Source organism: Prunus mume, linkage group LG4, assembly GCF_029339155.1.
Source record: "Prunus mume cultivar Tortuosa linkage group LG4, ASM2933915v1, whole genome shotgun sequence".
Lineage (NCBI taxonomy): Eukaryota > Viridiplantae > Streptophyta > Magnoliopsida > Rosales > Rosaceae > Prunus > Prunus mume.
This window is the reverse complement of record NC_142701.1, coordinates 21,723,403-21,741,969: the sequence shown is the minus strand read 5'-3', so window position 1 is coordinate 21,741,969 and position 18,567 is coordinate 21,723,403. Positions and strand designations below refer to the sequence as shown.

At 37.9% G+C, this 18,567-nt stretch overlaps 4 protein-coding genes across 4 annotated transcripts; 1 reads left to right on the top strand and 3 right to left on the bottom strand.

The window, feature by feature from the left end:
- Positions 1-436: 436 nt before the first annotated feature.
- On the bottom strand, positions 437-10,743 carry LOC103329516 (zinc ion binding protein). Its single transcript, XM_089050998.1, has 23 exons — positions 10,337-10,743; positions 9,660-9,872; positions 9,416-9,555; positions 9,218-9,313; positions 8,563-8,630; positions 8,286-8,387; positions 7,975-8,119; positions 7,590-7,733; positions 7,372-7,491; positions 7,131-7,187; positions 6,185-6,244; positions 5,979-6,086; positions 5,542-5,684; positions 5,218-5,296; positions 5,029-5,091; positions 4,790-4,920; positions 4,147-4,252; positions 3,510-3,698; positions 2,876-3,103; positions 2,314-2,469; positions 1,770-1,931; positions 1,101-1,217; positions 437-845 (listed from the first exon to the last, which is right to left on the bottom strand). Exons 1-23 carry the CDS (start codon positions 10,497-10,499, stop codon positions 672-674), a joined length of 2,964 nt encoding a protein of 987 aa, XP_088907124.1. The 5' UTR covers positions 10,500-10,743; the 3' UTR covers positions 437-671.
- A 545-nt stretch (positions 10,744-11,288) lies between these two features.
- LOC103329519 (Tetratricopeptide repeat (TPR)-like superfamily protein) lies at positions 11,289-14,815 on the bottom strand. The gene has a single exon (XM_008231995.2). The coding sequence runs from the start codon at positions 14,570-14,572 to the stop codon at positions 13,508-13,510; it is 1,065 nt and encodes a 354-aa protein (XP_008230217.1). The 5' UTR covers positions 14,573-14,815; the 3' UTR covers positions 11,289-13,507.
- Positions 11,586-13,218, top strand: LOC103329518 (uncharacterized). The gene has a single exon (XM_008231994.2). It carries the CDS (start codon positions 11,586-11,588, stop codon positions 12,960-12,962), a length of 1,377 nt encoding a protein of 458 aa, XP_008230216.2. The 3' UTR covers positions 12,963-13,218.
- Positions 14,816-15,065: 250 nt separating the features above from the next.
- On the bottom strand, positions 15,066-18,527 carry LOC103329520 (external alternative NAD(P)H-ubiquinone oxidoreductase B3, mitochondrial). The gene is made up of 10 exons (XM_008231996.3): positions 18,157-18,527; positions 17,622-17,901; positions 17,311-17,520; positions 16,907-17,157; positions 16,586-16,805; positions 16,384-16,488; positions 16,001-16,264; positions 15,778-15,899; positions 15,496-15,615; positions 15,066-15,417 (listed from the first exon to the last, which is right to left on the bottom strand). Exons 1-10 carry the CDS (start codon positions 18,243-18,245, stop codon positions 15,330-15,332), a joined length of 1,749 nt encoding a protein of 582 aa, XP_008230218.2. The 5' UTR covers positions 18,246-18,527; the 3' UTR covers positions 15,066-15,329.
- Between the last annotated feature and the right edge of the window lie 40 nt (positions 18,528-18,567).

Genomic DNA, 18,567 nt, shown 5'->3' with positions numbered 1-18,567 from the left:
TCATGCAGAAGTTCAAACTGAATGCTGAGTTCTTTGCAATCAATCCTAACATCAATTGCAACAGCATCTTTGTGGGTCAATGGCTTTGTATTGTTGGGACAGCAAAATAAGCTTGCAGCAGCCTCAAGGAGAGAATTCGAGTTCGAGCCGAGATAATAAATGCATGAATAAAGAAAGAGCACAACAAAAAAGAGAGGCATTAGTGTTCTTACAAGTTTCAGTTTGTTTTGTTTTTACATTTTTTTTTATAGTTGCTTTTTTACCAACGTTGGTAAAAAGGACTTTGTTGTTGAATCTTGATTCATGTTACGTTATTTTGAGTACGGAATATTATAATTTACTACACTACAGTGCTCTCAAATCATCTTTTGGTTTCTTGGGTGTAAATTTAGAGAATATAATTAATTAAAAAAAGAAAATGCCACACCTACGCAAGTTTTTTACACAATTATTTAGTTTATTTGGCAATAAAAACCACTTTTGTAATTACATATAATGGCAGTGGCACCAAATAAATGCTGCAAGAAGCAAGGGCATTGTCAACAACCCTAACGACGCCCATTAAATATAAAAAAGAAGATGATGCCAAAACTTCACAACAGGCAAAGGACACATCTCCGTAGGAACACAACTCACATGCACACCCCAGACGCAGACGCACAGAAATATGATCATAAACTTAAAGACAGGCTCCTCTGGTTTCCAAGATTACGTGAATTTATCTCCCATGAATTATTCTGCTGTCGCTCCTCTGGCAGGATGAAAGGCAGAGAGATCTCACGGATCATTAGGTCCCCACAAAATGGGCATTCGCTGGCGACGGCATCATCCAACTGTGATCGGAGCTGCATCATTTTTAACATAAAGTACTTGGATTAGTTTACTATATAGAATTTAAGGTACATGTAAGTCATCACCAAATACCTGTAATTTAACTTCGAAATCTTTTCAATTTTAGGATGATAGATAAACTAAAATCTTATTGAAACTGGCTAATAATCATATAGACTCATTTACCAGCCATGAAACAGAAAATAGATCAAAATAAGATACAATGTAAAGGAAAAGAAGATAGAGCCAAATAAGATCAAAATGCAGACCTTATCTACAGGCGCCATGCTTGTTATGGTTTCCTCAGTTAGGCTACCATTTGTATCCTTCCTAGCTTCCCCGTCAAGTAGAGTAAGCTGCTTCTGCAGATCCAGTATATACTCTGCCTGCAATACAATTCAAAAAAGAGACAAGTAGAAAGATCCTGTCACTGGAATTGTCTATCTTTCATGCTATAAATTACATAAATAACAAAATTCAAATGTTAAGCTGTACAAATATGTAGGCTTATGGATTATGCATTCTGTCCTGCAATCTCTGAACCAGTCAAGACTACTGCGACAACATGTATTTAAAGGTTTCTTTGCCTATCATCTCCATTATCCCAAGGGTCATTTATATTGAATCCTGTTTATGATACAAAAGTCTTCTAGAATAATGATTATTCATTTCACTGTTATCAGCCATGAAACATCTTAACATTCTATTCAATCTTTTTAATAAATTTTGGTAATAACACTGTTAGTGCCTTTTCAAACTATCAGGTGATCGTTTAAATCTAAAAGATTGGATTAGTATGACAAATACTGAACAATCTTTTGACATGGCAACTGAGACACAAACCAGAAGAATGATACCTCAGTTACTGCTTTCCACTTGATGCAACCAATGAGAATAGAAAACAAAGAAATAATACAGAAGACAAAACTTCAACTTACTTGAGATTCATTTGTACTACGTGTGACATGGGCAATCAGGCATTCCGCATGGAAGGCATGTCCACATGGAAAGACATAAAATGGGGCCATTTGGCCTACTGATGTATAGCCCCTAGCCAACTGATACTCCCTACGCACAGTTAAAATTTTACGCTGACAAACCTGATAGAAGAAGAAGAATACCATCTCAGATTTGGCCTAAAATATCTTAGATATTGAGAAAAAGAAAACAAGTATGAGCCAACCCAACTTAAAGAGATTGCATTATGACCCAATACCATGCAGTCACTCAACTCTTTAATGGATGAAAGAAGAAGAAAAAACTTGTTTCCTAGCTCACACCAGTAGAACTGTGCATGTGCATGTGTGTGTGTTTCCGTATTTCTTTTCTTTGTTGGAGTGGTGGGTGGGGTGAGTTCAGTATTCATAGATAAGCCAAGAGGCATGCACAAAAATCTCTATTGAAGTGTGATTGCAAAATAAGCTGTATCTTAATCAAAAAATCAATCTGATTAAGAAACTATAACATCAGCACGAGCAATACCCCACATTCTTCATCACGATCAATCACAGCATATCTCTGAGCCAGTGCACTAATGTCGTTTCTAATGTTATCTGCACCATGTGTCGCATCATTCATCTCCTGCTTCAGTAGTTCGATTTGATTGTTGTAATCCTCTAATGATGAGCAAATTGCCTCCTACATAGATATAGATGCAATTCAAAATACAACGGGAGTGAAAATTTATAGTTCCAACAGCATCATACAAGTAAATATTCTGAAAGCCACTTTATAATAGACATCTTATATACTGGGAGGATCGAACAACTACAAAATTAATTGGTAGAGTCTTTGACCCGAAAAAAAAGGTAGTCTTCTCCTCACAAAAGCATGTTTTCTCATGCATGCAAATAAATTCACAATTTAACTCTTAAATAAAGACAGAGAAAATCAAATAAAGAAAGTAGAAATCATATAAAGTGGCCAACAACAAAGGCAGTAAAACACTTTTGGAAGAAAAGAAGAAGAAAAACTTGTAAGCCGACAAAGACTTGAATCATAATAAGCCCTAGCATGACAATGCAGAAGGTTACAGCAATCCTACCTTGAAGTCATCAATCAGGGCAAAATCTGGAAAGAATGGTAATATATCCTCTATCTTTAAAAGGCCATCAGTTTCTTTAAGAAATGCTATTGCCTTTCGTATGTTCTCCCTTTTAGCTCCCTTTTCCTGTTCTATAACATGCTTCGCAACCATGAGCCAAAGCTTCTTTCTCAAGTCCTCATCGTCTTCAACCTTGTCAGCTTCAGCCATAGCAAGCTCAGGATCAACCTAAGTCGCCAAAAGGACAACTTATGTAACAATAGGATAAAAGCCATTTCAACATACTGGAGCAAAAACATAACAATTAGATTTGGCTAGGTTCCACTGAAGAAGAGAATATTAGCCGGGGGTGATTGTTTCTATTCCTCTGAGTTGGAGAAACAAGATAACTAGAATTCATAACCACATCAACAAACAGATAACCTCGATCTTAATTATTCCACAAGAAGCATATGTTCTAAACAAAGATAGTTCTGATACATAAATAAATCAAAAAAGGGCATTGGAATACAAATAACGAGAATATGATGTACTAAGATTGAAGCAATGATCTTTATCCTTCACCTACAAGTAAAACGATATATAGATTGGGGCAACAATATTTGAATCACAAAAATTAGCCTCAAATTATAACCTGTAGGGCAAGAGCAACTGCTTCTTCATGCATAGACATCATACTGTATATATGAACACAGGCACGCATTCGCTTTTCCTTGAGGCAAAGGCGTAAAGCATACTTGGGATCATAGAAGAACTCTGGGCCATTTTCCCGTCCTTTTCCAAACTTGAATTGTAGGAAACGCAAAAGTGCACTGTCATCTTCCTGTAAATTATTATGAAAGCAATGAAATACATTCATACATATAGTGGAGAGGGATGAAAAATATTTAAACCCAAAGAAATTCTGCATATATAATTGCATCTAAAATAAAACCGAGGGAAAAACAAGAGACATGGCTATAATTCACTTTTAAAAACTCAACCAAATTTGAATTAATTTTTCTGAAAATTACGAATTACAAAGTTTATAAGTGACAAATAAATCAATTTTTTCCTTTATCTGTGTTCAGATTTTAAAGTTGAATTAGCTTTTCCTTTTGAAGTTAGTTAGGAAAAAAGAGGCATCAGGTTTTCATGTAGGAATATATTATCTATCCACATACAGACAATTATATATACATATATCTATACATTATGTATGTATCTATCAAAACCACTAAACCATGATCATAGTTAAAATCATTTGAAAATTGTTAATCAAGAAATCCAACCTGCTTGGCATATAGCGATAATAGCAAGTTGTGAACTCCAGGATCCTCGTTATGCAAACGATGAACACAGTATTCCAAATATTTGATGACTTCGTGTGTTTCATTTCTGAATTGGATATACAAAGCAATAAATAACAATAAGAAAGAAGAGTAAGACCATATGCGTCATCAACCAACAATCAGGAATAGAAATCCCAAGTTTTATGGAAACTGTTAATTACTAATTCAGTATCAACTAGAAGTTTGCGCCTGACAATGAAAGAGATGTTGCTTCAGTGACCAAAGTATAAAATACACAATGGGAGACAAAATTTGTATCTGCTTAAAAGAATTGTGCATGTCATATGAGAGGAGGGGTACATGGATAAAAACAAGGTATTGCAATACATAATCCCAACTACTCAAGATGAACATGCAGAAGGTATAGTGGATATATGCAATTATTAGGGGTATACTAGAAATTTCAAGTTTTATGTCTAAAACCAACAAAGAAAAGTGTAGTGGATTTATGCAATTATTTATTTAAAAAAAAATTACAAGTTTTTATGTGCTTCAAGGGAAAGGAATTGGTTACCAAAGAGAATTAGCCAGATCTTTATATCATAATTACAATTTCTAGTCAACGATATTCATGAGATAATACCTTGCATGTGGTTCACTTGAATAACGCATCATTGCAGGAATGAGTTTCCTTGGGTTGAGGTTGTTTGTTGCCATCCATGACTCTACAGCTTCATATGCATCTAGCATGATGAGGTCCGGGGCAAACTTGTACTGCAAGTAAAGAATTGCATATTTCAGTAAAATAAAAGGCATGTATAACAATATTAATACATAAAAACTTGAGAACATGTGGAACCTGTTAGGGAACATGACCTATACCTGAAGATCTATAGGGACAGAAGGTTTTTGAAGCACCTCCAATGCTTTCTTTGCCTCCCCTTGCTAATATGCATTCAGTCAAAGTACATCATTCATGACTAGAAGGACATTTTTTTAAAATAGAAGTACTAAGAGATGATAATAACAATCTGAAACCCAAAAAAAAAAAAATGGTAAGCACGAAAGCACCTGAATATAATGGTGAACTACAATTTCATGCAGTTCCTTCAGACTAGCGAAAAACACCAACTCTTCAACTCGACCATAACTGCAAGATGTAGCCAGAGGATCCTTTATTATAGTGATCTTTCAACTGGAATAAAATCTAAAGAGAAAGACCCATAAAGATAAGTTGGCCCAAGTCCCTTATGGTACATACTTGTTTCACAATAATCTCATTGTAGATGATATCAAATACAACATGATAAAGAATATGAGATTCCACAGCCATATAATAATTTGAAAAAAATGGTCAGAAGGTAAACAATTCAGAGCCGATTCTGTAACAATTACCTTTCTAAAAGTCTCATGGTAGTTGCCTCATCCAATACATCCTTGCAGTCACTAAGAAATGCACGAAATTCTTTCATGATCGAGTGATACTCTGAATTACGATTATCTAACGCAGTGTCATCTTCCAATAGTAGCCGATTTATCTAAAATAGAAAACAACATATAAATACCTGCTTCGTAAATTTTGAGGGAAAGTTTCAACATCTTCATAATTCTATTTAAATTGTACATAGATAATGAAGTGGGAGAAGTCAAAAGAAAGATGGTCTCAAAGTTCATCTAATGTGGGATGCATCATCTTTAATCTATCTCCATCTTGCCTTTGGATGTGTTAAAAAGACAAGTATGCAGCTTTTACAAAGTTATCTAAAATACGACAGGAAAGAAAAGGAAAGGTAGTTCTTTATCCAAGAGCTAAGCAAAGAAAGAAGCAACACCTTATCCAAGTACAATTCAGTTGCCCATGTTGAAATCATTGTTATTTGGCATTTGTCATCCTTTGCAAGGCTATCAAGTTTCCGCAATAGAAAGGTCCTCAAAGCATCCTGCAAACATGCAAAGTGAAATAAAAAAGCCCATAAATGTATGAGTTCAATACCAAATCAAAACACACACTAGATGCGAAGAATAATTTTGCAAGTACCTGTTCATTTACAGTGATGAACTTCAGAGTGATCTCCTCGAATGATAATATATAATTAATCTGCAAGACAATCCTATCATTTAACAAACGAGCTGTAACCAGTTCAAATAGTTCCTAAGTTGGAATAAGAGGACCTTGAGAACCAGAGATCAAGAAAAGATAAAGAGTATATAGACAGGGAAAGTTTATGAAGTATCTTGTTCTCAGCCATAAAATATAAATAAAACAACATATTAACAGAGCAGGGCAGGGGAAGGATTCATTGTGCTTTTTACAGTGAGGTTATATGTTTAACACAAGTCCAAATTGAAGAACCATATTTAAATCTCAGTTAAACAAATTAAATGATGTATGCAGGAGAATAACATGGGGCATCATATTACACTAGCGAGACAGGGGTGTGTTGGTTCATTTGTACAGAGTTGCAATGTTTGCAGAAGGGACAACATGTTTTCAATTTACTAATGGTTACTAATGTACTTATTCGTAAAAAAGATCTTGGCTAATTCTCAGAATCCGTCAAATATGAGATCTGAATAATCAGAGTGTGGTACAATGGAAAGGGACACACATTGAATGTTACTGATGGTTAATAATATAGTTGTTCATTGAAAAGATACTAATTGGCAATTTCTTAGGCATTGCCTTAGAATATGAGAAACATCGAGACAATACAAATATGTGGTACTTTACAGCTTTCATAGTTTTTTTTTTTTTTTTTTGGTCGAAACAGCTTTCATAGTTAAACAGACAATAGTAAGGTCAATGAGTGAAGCAGAAGTGGAATTTCCTACATGTCATCAGGGTGACTGCACAATTATAAGACAATTAGATTAGAAAGAAAGAAAAAAAGAGATCAAGAAACAACAAACGTCCTGCTGCATCTATAGGCATTATTGTAATAAACTTATTGAAAAAAGAGAGATCAAGGAAATAGAGAATTCACCTTTGCATAGAAAGATGCTGCTCTAAGATAATCCTTGGAGGCAAATGCAGCTTCAGCCTGCAAATCGAATTACTTTGTTACTGACTTCCCAGGTAAATACAAAGATTCAGAAAATAAATACATAACACTGTGAGGCGGTGAGGTTCATAATTATTTATTTATTTATTAAGTTCTATAACTTGTGAGAATAAATTACGATTACAATCATTGGCAATAAGTGTAACCATCAGTTAGATACCACCTGCACCAAATATACTTGGTCCCGTTGAAGTGGGTCACGACAATTTGCCAGAGCAGCAGCATACTCTTTCATGTCCAGGTAGACTTTCCACATGTCTCGGCCTTCATCATTAACAGACACCTACATTATGTTCTCAAATCCAGCAGTACGGAAAATTTTACTGTCTGATGCAAACTTAATTAAATCCAGAAAATATTTAGTCATAAAAAGAAGCAAACCTGAAATACAGAGTTTTGATCATATGCATAGAACAACCCAGCAGTGGCATCACTGCACAATCCAATGACACCACTTGAAACTGACTCGGGTGTTTGATCAAACTGAAGTTCCTCAATAATTTGCTCACTTATTCTGTTTACAACCTTCAAAACATTTACACTCATAAAACAAGTCTGGTAGCTAAAAGGAGAGGACAAGTGCAGTATTTAGGCTGTTTTATGTGAACACTAAAAAACCACCTTCTAGGGCACAGCATATAGGTTTTTTCATTTAACCTAATGTTTAGCACCAGCAGTAGTTCAGAACATGATACCCAGTACGAGCACAGAGATAACAGTACTGATCACAAGAAAAAAGTCATTCAGAGAATTAATATACGCATACCTTAACCTTATTCCCGATAAGAAGCAAGAAATGAAATTCTGAAACTGTCATAGAACTGGGTTTCACCAATTCAGCACCCTCACTCAAACTTGAATAGTTCAAAAGAGCCTTGTTCTCCACAAAATTTTCATCTCCATTAGGAGAACTGCCCAAAAGATTTCCAAAAATCCATACTATGAGAAGGTTTTCATGTGGACTATCATTAGATATGTCAAGGAAAGCAAGCAAACAATAAAACTACGCAGTAGCCAGAATGATCAGAATTTAGACAGACGGTGCCATTAGACAAGGAAGAAAAGAATGTCATGTACCTATGTTGTGCCCCAAAATTTAAACCACCATGATAGATACCAGCACCAGAAAGCCATGCAAAATGTACCGCTCTTCTTTGCTTGATATAGAAATGCAGTTCACTGAAAAATGTCAATAAGAACGACAGGAAACAGTACATCACAAATTCTTTCAAATCATAAAGTGATCTTTTTTTCTTCTTTTTTTAATGGACAATAATTCAAAGAAAAAAAATTGTAAGAAATTTTTGTATCTCATCTTGCAAATAACTTTATTAGTGTCAACACAAACACTTGCCTGTTAGGTATTTCACCAGGAAGTTCCATGAAATGCACCACATGATCCAAGTAACTAGCAAAAACGGTCTAGAAATGCAGAACAATTAAGAATCAGGAAAAACAGGTGACTGTAAGACAAACAAATATGTTGTGCACTGGAAATGATTAACACCATATAACAGGAGAAAAAGCAATGTAAATTTAACATGACCATCTGTTCTAGGCATAAGAATACAACAGGGTAATAGACCTGTGAAACAGTGAAACCCTTAGATCACCCGTGTACTAACTTTCCTTAGTATAAAATCAACAGCATGCAACTCTACGTCGCCATCTCCAAACACCATTTGGCTAGCTACTTCATATTTATGTCCTTACTTTAATACAAATGTTATTATTATTATTATTATTTTAAAATAAAAATCTTACATCTTTTATGCTGATTTTTGTTGCAAATAGTTTAACCCAGAACTATGGTACAACCTCCAACCAGTGCATGATTGTCGCCATCTAATGCAAATCGTAGCTCACTCCCACTAAAGTAGAAATTTTTGGAACCGTGCACGTATGTTTTTGAAAATTGAAACCATGAACATAATTGACAATTTCACTATGCCAATGTTACCCAATTTCAATAAATCCAACACAAGAATAGGTGTTAGAGCCAAACTTACTTCCAGCGATCCAATACCAGTAAAAGAATAGAGTCGTGTAGGAGTTACAGCCATTATATAGTATCTAGTTCCATTGAGAATGGTCCCAGTTTCCATCTGCACACAAAGAATGAGACAAAGATGATGATGCATAGAGTTACAAATTGGTGCAACTCTGTCAGAATTAATTTCACATAAGAAAAGGTGAACAAAGATTACCTGCAAACTCATAAAGGCCTCTGGAAGTTCTAATAGTTCAAAAAGAAACTTCACGTATTTCTCCTTCTTATCCTTCTCATCCACAGCCATTTCATGAAGTTGGCCATTGTCTGTACCGAGAATGACTTCCTTTGTCGAAGCTGTTATTGAAAAAAAATCCCAAGCAATAGCTCAATGACTTAATATGTGCAATACCTCCATCCAAATGCAATGGAGAAAAATAGGCAATGGACTGATAAATTACCTTCTGTTATCTGTTGTCTGTTCCAGGCGACGGCATTTACAACAAGACCCTTGAGCTTGGTTAAAATACGAGGCTTGGTCCATTTTGCATGAGTATAGAACGTATCAGAACCCCCACTACCAACAACAGTGGCAATACAGTGGCTCCCTCCAGGATCAACAAAAACTCTATGGATGGATTGCTCCCCAGGACGACCCGCCGAGAGATCAATATCTATAGCTCAAAAGAACAGGTACCATCAAGCAATGCTTGATCTTACATAGAATAGAATGCAAAATTAATCAAGTCAACCCAATCAAAGAAGGGGCTTTATTGAGTTTTAAATACCCACCTAGCTCGACTGAGCTTGACACAAAGAATTCAGTAACTAAAGCGAAACATTTTCCTCTGTGCAATCTTAGAATCAGTACAAATATCGAACTAAACTGTTCCTAAGCATTCATATCTAGTTGGAAAACAAAGCACAAAGCTCAGAAGTCAAAATTCAGCTCGGAAAAGCTTTATCTCATCACATTGGCATAAGCTCATATTCGAAATCCTGACATTGGCAGTTACTCAAAGATTTTCAGCAAAAAAAAAACACTAATTGAAATTGAAATTCCATTTTCTCATCACATGGTGTGTGTAAATCTTCAAGGAATTGAATGCCAGAAAAATGATAGACAAGAATAACGCACCATATGAATCGCCGAGGCCAAAATCGTGTCGAATGATCCAACCTTTACTGGTTCCCAATAAAATGACGTCGTTTCCGGCAGCCATACAGGTGATAACTCCGCGCCCCTTGGCGGCATATCTTTCTAGAAGATCCACCGTGAACACCTGCCTCCCTGAATCCATCTTCGAATTCAATTCCAGGAACTTAATTCGAAATTCTGTCCAGCATATCCAAATACCCCCCAACCCACTTGAAGAAGCCGAAAGTAGCCAAGAGTTCGAGTTCCAGAGCACCAGGGCCTCTGCTCAGACCGGTCTAGTGTCTACCTGGATCCGCTGCCTGACTGGATTGGCGCCTCATTATTCCAGGCTTTTAATCCTGGCCGTCGAAGACAATCTCATGCTTCACACTCTGCCACGTCTGCAATGCTCAGTTTTTTTTTTTCTTTTTTGTTCTAGAAATTGATTTTTTTTTTTATTCTGAAAACTCTTCTATGATTTTTAATCCACATTTGTCATATAATAGAGGAGCTTTTCTATAGTAAGAGAATGGAATGGGCTGAGGATCGGGTTGGAGAGTATTACAAGTTAGAACAGAAAACGCTATTATTCACTTGAGCTACAAATTCTGTTAGTCTTTCAACTAATGTTTTTACTCTTATCATGGTTTTTGTTTTCTGTAAATTTATTGGATCACAACTCATTAGCTGTACCCAGAGTTTCATGTATAATAGTTCAACCAACAACAAAAACAAAAACAAAAAACTCGTATTTTCAATCAAAAATTATTATTTTTTATCTTTTTATGTTATTTTATTTTTTTCTTTGGAAAAGTTACGAAGTTCATGAAATTGTAAACAATTTGCAAAATGTAGCCAAAACGTATATTCTCCTACCTACTTGACAATGTAAAACATGTACAATGCTTCTAAATTTACTTAAATAAGGTCAAAAAACAAATCTGTCCAAAAATAACGAAAAAGAAAACTTTAAATCAAATCGGAGCGTCTATAGGAGCCGTTTAGCATCCAGCGGCTACGATTACACGGAGCCTCAAAATGACCCCAACGTCTTAATTTCTTCCCAACGGTCAAAAATCTCAAAATACAAGAATTTCTTCTAAATCAAGATCTCCCCCTCTCTCTATCTCTCTCTCATCCAAGAATCACAGAGAATCAGTACATATACATACAATACAGAAACCAAGGTAAAGAACCAACCCATCGTCGATTATCTTTGTCTAAAATTGTTGGTACCCAGTGAGTGAAAATGAGTGTTTTTCAATACCCAGATGCCATTAACGCACAGGACCTTCAGGTGTGGAACAACGCCGCCTTCGACAACGAAGACTCTGAAGGCTCCTCCGCCATCAAAGCTTCTTGGTCTGATCTACTACAACCCCTCTTGCTGAATCGTTCTTCCGAGTCGTTTGAATCCGATTGCAGCAAAGAGAATCTGAGCCCCGCGATTCTGAAAACCCCTGCTTGCGTCAAATCTTCAGTACCCTTTAAGCCGCTGAACACAAATACTAATATTGAGCCATTCTCGGTGGTCGCAAAGAAAAAGGGTCTTGAGGAGGTTGAAGAAAGAGAAGAGAAAGTTCGAGATGAGGGGAAGATTGATGCGGAGATTGAAGCAATTGAGAAGGAGATAAGTCGATTGTCTTCGAGGCTCGAAGCGCTTAAACTTGAAAAGGCTGAGAGGAACGAGAAGACAGTAGAAAAGCGTGGAAGGGTTGTGGCGGCGAAGTTCATGGAGCCGAAACAGAGTGTTAAGAATTTAGAGGGGCTAAAAAAGATCGAGTCTTTAATGTTAAGAGCGACACCAAAGAGTAATAGGAGAGGAATGAGTCTGGGACCCTCGGAGATTATAGCTGGAGCCGGATTTCGGAGGCCGAGTAAGCTTGAAATAACCCCTGTTCAGGCAACACAGAGTCGCCGGAAATCTTGCTTTTGGAAGCTTCAGGACATTGATGAATTGAGGGTTACAAAAGAGAGGGGCAAGAGTTTGAGTTTGAGCCCGAAATCGCGTAAAACTGTGTCCAAGGTTCAAGTTCCTAAACAGGCTGCAACTACTGTTGGAGGGTCGAAAAGGCCTGTGAAGAAGGAAGACAAGGTTCTTGCATCAATTGAACCCAAGAAGCTCTTTAAAGATGGAGGTGAGAAGTCTGTGGCTGCAAAGAAAACACCATTCAAGGCTGGGAGGGTTGTGGCAAGCAGGTACAATCAGATTGGTAATTCGGCAGTGAGTGATGGACGGAAGAGGTCTTGGCCTGAGGATGATAAGGATGATGGTAAGAGGTGTGACAAGAGGCGGGTGTCCTTGGTAGGAAAGCCACGTGGCATTGGCCGGGAGACATCAAGGAGCCAAGGGCCGGAGAGCCGGGTGAAGAAGAGGTGGGAGATTCCAAGTGAGATAGTGGTGTACCAAGGTGTACAGGAGGAGGATAAGTCACCTTGCAATGTTGCTGAGATGGGTGATGTGCTTCCGAAGATTAGGACTGTCCGATGTGGGAATGATACTCCAAGGGGTTCAGGGCCAGCCAAAAGAGTAGCTGAATTGGTTGGGATGAAGCCCTACTTTAGCACCAAGGAGGAGTTTTGCCAGGAATTGAGTTTTGCAGAAGAAGCTGCTGAGGAAGAATAAGTGGAATAATGGAGGAACTTACCTCCACTGAATTGGTTAACTTTTATTCTGAAGTTTAGCTTGATTTTGGTGAGCCATAACTCTTGTTATGGAGTAAGTATGCTTTCTATTTCTGTCAATGGGTTTGCAAGTCTGTAGTTTCTCTGCTGTGCAATAATAGATGAAGCTATTTTCCTTGCTTTCCTTGCAAGATGTATTTGTTTCAGCCTTGACAATCTGAGTAGTAGGAATCAGTATGAAACTTTTTAAGATTTCCTCTTGGAGATGTTTTCTTGTTGGATTGCACTCCCTTGTCTGCTAATAACAACAAACCTGTTCTTTTGGGTTTTCAACAACATTTGACATTACCATAATTTGACATTACCATAATTTGACATCCATTGTGTGCCTTGCCTATGTGAAACAATGTCTTAATGATAAGCATCACTTTGCAAATGACCACAGAAAGTGAATGGCAGATTTCAAGAACCATACAACTATATCAAATGGCAATACCAAGAGACCTCCAAAGTCCAAAACCAAAACAAATATCTGCTTCTAACTACTTACAAGCGTTTATTTCGTTTGAAATCCATAGGACCAGCAAACTCTGTATCACATGAATTCATCTCCTCCATCAACTTCAATGCCAAGTCCACCTTCCCCATCTTCTTCAGGTTGCTGATCAGTGACCGGTAAACATACACCGAAGGACGAATCCGCCTCGCCTTCATCTCACTGAAGAGTCTCAGTGACTCATCAACATTTCCTGATCGGCCCAGGCTCTCAATCATTGCTGTATAAGTCAGCAAATCTGGCTGAACTCCATTTTCACCCATTTCCCTGAAATAGAACAAGCAAATATCGAATTTCCCAAGCTTCCTCAAATTGTTCAACACAGCATTGTAAGAAACCACATCTGGGTCAATACCAGCTTCTTTCATGGACCCAAACTGACCCAGCATGTCATCAATGCGACCTGCACAACCCAAGATCTCCAAAATGGTGTTGTGGGTGTACAAATCTGGTACAAAATTCAAAGCTTTCATCTGGGCAAAGATCAGAAGTGCTTTATCAATCTTTCCACATTCACCAAAGGCAAAGAGAACCCTGTTAATGATGGTCATATTGGGAGAGGTCATCTCCATGACTTGCTTTGTTAGTCTGAGCAACTCCCCACAATCATCTGACTTTGCAAAAGCCTTGGCGACAGTGAGAAAACAAGTTGAGTTCAAGGGTTGACGACGAGACGCGACTGCAACTTGAACAAGTTGGGATACAAGGGAAAGATCGTTCCTTTCGCTGGCTGCTGCAACCAGCACACGATTAAACGCTTTGGAGCTCAGGAAGACGCGTTTTTTGTATGACGATTCGAGTAATGGAGAGGCGTTTTCTAAATCGGAAAGAATTTGATTCACTATAGCGTCTTCTTCTGAGAAAGAAGAGGCCCGAGAGTTGCTGGTGAAACTACTTATAGTGGAAAACAATGGCTTACCAAGTGGGGTGGATAATAGCATACGCTTGTGAATCGGGTACCGATTTGGAGCCGAGTTGGGGCCGAAATTGCTAGCGCATAGGTCTGATGCTGCTGCTATGTAGCATCGCAAACGCCTTGAAGAAGCAGATAGCATGCTGTGGAAATTCAGAGGGCTTTCCGGATTTGCGGGTAAGGTGTTCGACGAATTGCCCAGACTTCGATCACAGGACTTGGGAGCCGATGTACTGAGGCGCGGCCTCGCGGGGTTTTGAATATAAGAGTTCAAACACAAGTGTTTGTGCGTGAGAAACCTCCCATAGCATCAATTTAGGACGATCCCATAAGTGATCAATTTAGGGGAACATAGTTGCCTTCTTTGACCAAAAATGGAAGATGTTTGTGTCTTGTAAGGTAGCTGTAGAAATTACTTTAATATGTTGACAGGGTCTTAGCTTAGTAGAAAAGTGTCTTGACTTGCAAACGAGAAATTTCAAGTTTGAACCCCCCATAGCATGGGTTGTTTGTGTGTGAGAAACCTCCTCCCCTCTAGTTTAAACTATCGCTTGTATTTAAAAAAATTACTTATATCTAATTGTGAAAGAAATTAGAAAAGCAAAACAGAATTAAACCCGAGTGAGGAGACTCTGTTGGGATGAATATTATATTTGGTCCACTTGATTTTCTATAGGCACTAAACTTGTACAACCCCAAAGGGTAAAAACAAAACAGACAACCGCTAGCTGAATACAAACAAGCGAGTTATTTGCATTTATGCAGTACAAAAACATCATAATCTCAATCGCAGTACAAGTTTGACACTGACAAAGAAATGGAACCAATGCTCCGCCTAATATTGGAAGACAAAAGTGGTGGAAACAGAGTTCTAGTGTGACTTAGGCTTCCGTCTGGTCTCAAAGGCGACTTGAGTCTCTCCCGAATACAAATCGCCTTCCCCAATCAGATACCACCAGCACCCTTGTGCGCCAACTGACTAACTTGCTGCAAATATAGGGAGAATGTTCAGACAATGGTGATATGAATATGACCGGTTCAAGCGAATCTATACCATAAATTTACCTAGCATATACTGAGTACCATAGCCACTGGGTGCTGTGACCAATTGAGACCCAATCTCCTGGAAGATGAGCTGCCGTTTGTTCTCCTCCCAGAGGAGCAAACATCCCAAAATGCTTATACCTTGGGTTAAATCATATAAAAAGTTATCTTCTAGCATTTATACTAAGATCATGGATCAGCGTGTCTTGCACCATTGACCACATATAACAGCTTATATCATGTTAAATTTGTGTTTCTATGCTAGATAAGATATTTTACTAGAAATTGGCAACAAAGTTTCACCTGAAGGGTTGAAAACAGTGGCGTCCAACGCCCCTAAACCTGAGGGGACCTTCAGGGTACTTCTCACACTCCTCCATACGGTTGAAACATTTGGCAAGGTAGGCACCTTGTTGAGCAGCTACCTAGAATATTACAATTTGGAAAGGGGGAAAAAAAAGACAAGTTAATAAAGTGATAGGATGCCTGAGTTAGAGGTTCTGAGAATTTCTGTTAAGTAGTTCACCTGAGCTGTTGCAGGAAGATTTTTCATCTGAGAATCTGCTTGTGACAGAGCGGACTTAAACGTTTCAATATCGACTTCAGCGGTCGGATTTTGCCAACTCTTTTCCAGTAACTCATCAATATTCCTCATCTGTTTGCTCTTCAAGTGAAGTTCCAACTGAGGATACCTTTCCACAAGGTCATCCATGATTTCTTGAAATTCCGCAAGGTTTAAAGTACCAGACTTGTCCGTGTCTGCTTTTCTGAATATCTCTACGATATCTTCCTGACAACAGATTGCCATGCAATGGTAACAAAATTTCATATAGCTAATGAATGATTGCTCAACAAGTGCTCTATAATGCATAGAAAATACACAGGTAGCTTGTCAATAAATATATATACCATGACCCTGCGTTGATTTATTGTTGCACAATCACCTAAAGCATATACACCATCACATCCTTCCACCCTCAGCCATTCATCAGTAGCCAAAACACGCCTGTTACTCTGTTGTGCTCAAACAAATACAACGTTGATTAATTGAAGTTTCAAGCCCAAAGTCAAGCACCATATGATTGGAAATAAGCACAAATTAGCAACAAACCTGACCAATCTGCTTCATAAAATCAATAACCTCCGGGCGTGGCCCAATACCAGTTGCCCAGAGAACCATCCCATAAGGTAGATGTGAAACTTTGCCTGTTGCTCTTTCTTTGGTGGAGAGTTCCTTATCAGTTACTTTTACAACCATTGAACCTGTTTTTACATCAATGCCATCTCTGGAGAACTTTTGTTCAGCAAATGCAGTAATTCTCTTGTCAAACCTGTAAGACCAAACCAAGTGCAACCATTAACTTGCCATATTTACCAAGATTAATCCACCATCATCATTTAAATCCCAATATAGAAGCATTCGTGGCCTCACATGTTCAAAATATGATCGCTTGCCTCAATAACGGTAATTTGTACGCAGTCTATAACTGAAGGGTATAACTTGGCTAAATCCTCTTTAACAAAGTCATGAAGCTCTGCAGCAAATTCCACACCAGCTGGACCACCACCAACACATACAAAATGCAAAATGTTCTTTCTTTCTTCTTCGCTTACGCAAGGAAGACTTGCCCTTTCGAAACAGTTAATCACAGACTGACGGATCTTCATAGCATCTTCTATTCCCTACAAATTAGAAGTTAAAACCCAACAGCATAAAAATGAATTTTATTTCTTCACCTTTTGAAAGTAGAGTGCTTTAAGTCAAAAGATTTAATTAATGTGCATTTGCTCCATACCATACTTTTCAACAAGGGAAGAATTAAAAAATAAAGATACCTTCAAGAAATGAGCATATTGCTCCACACCAGGGGTGTTAAATGTATTTGATTGAGCTCCCATGGCAATGATCAGGTAGTCATAATCTACACTAAATTCACCGTGTTTTCCACCCAGATTTGTGTCTTGAGTTGATCGACAGTAAACTTTCTTATTTTTGGGATCGATTTTATGACATACTGCTTCCCTAAATTGAACTTCTAAACCTTTCTGCCACATCATCAAATGAAAAAAAATTAAGCCTTATTGTCTAAGTATCTCCATCAATCAATAATCATACCATATCAATTAGGCTTTTATCGCATACTAACCTTCTTAGTAATGCATCGAATTGGTTCAACGATGCTGCGTGCTTCCACTGTGCCACAGGTAACACTCGGTAGCAAAGGAGTAAACAAGAAATAATTTTTGGGTGACACCACTTCAACATCATAATTAGAACTCTTCAAATTTTTCAAGAAACTGACTCCGGCCCAACCAGTTCCAAGTACCACTACCTTTTTTTTCTTGGCTATTTGGTCTTCCTGAACTGAATCAGCATATACAGTGTGGACTGGTGTGGTTTCATGAAATGCCGCTAGACCTCCCCCACTGCAATATATACAATGCAAGTCAGACAAGGAAGAATTAAGATATGCAGAGATTCGTATACAATACGGGCATGAATCAACCATACATATGCATGCATAATGTGTGCATGTTCATATATAATCAGCACAAACACATAACACTAGAACCGCTAATGAAAACGACGATAAACCGAAAAAAAGAAACCTGACTGTTCAAAAGATAAACCAAAACTACTGAAAGCTCATATAAGATGCATGTTAAAGAGAAATGAAAAACCTGACTGTGACAACAACAAGAAGCTTAGACAGAGAGGGGTGTTGACGAAGGAGCCTCGAGGCACTTTCATAGAAAGAACGTCCCCACATTGTGAAACCCAGTTTCTGATTCTGATTCTTTCTCGAAAAGAAAAGGAAGGAAAGTGTAATGCCGGAATATATATGATTTTGGATTGAGACAGTGTTCTGGTTGCCAAAAATTGAGGTGACAATTTCTAATGGAAGGGTATGTGAGCGAGGGTTATTACTTCAAATCAGGGCCCGAAGCCTAAGGTGCAATTGTCACGTAAAAGAAGGCACTCTATTCTTTTGGGTCCGAGGTTGACTTAGTCAGACCAGAAAAAGTAGGACAAGTGTGCTTAGTCTAAAAGCCCAAGACAGGGAGACAGGGTTGTAAATTAAGTTGTAGTCT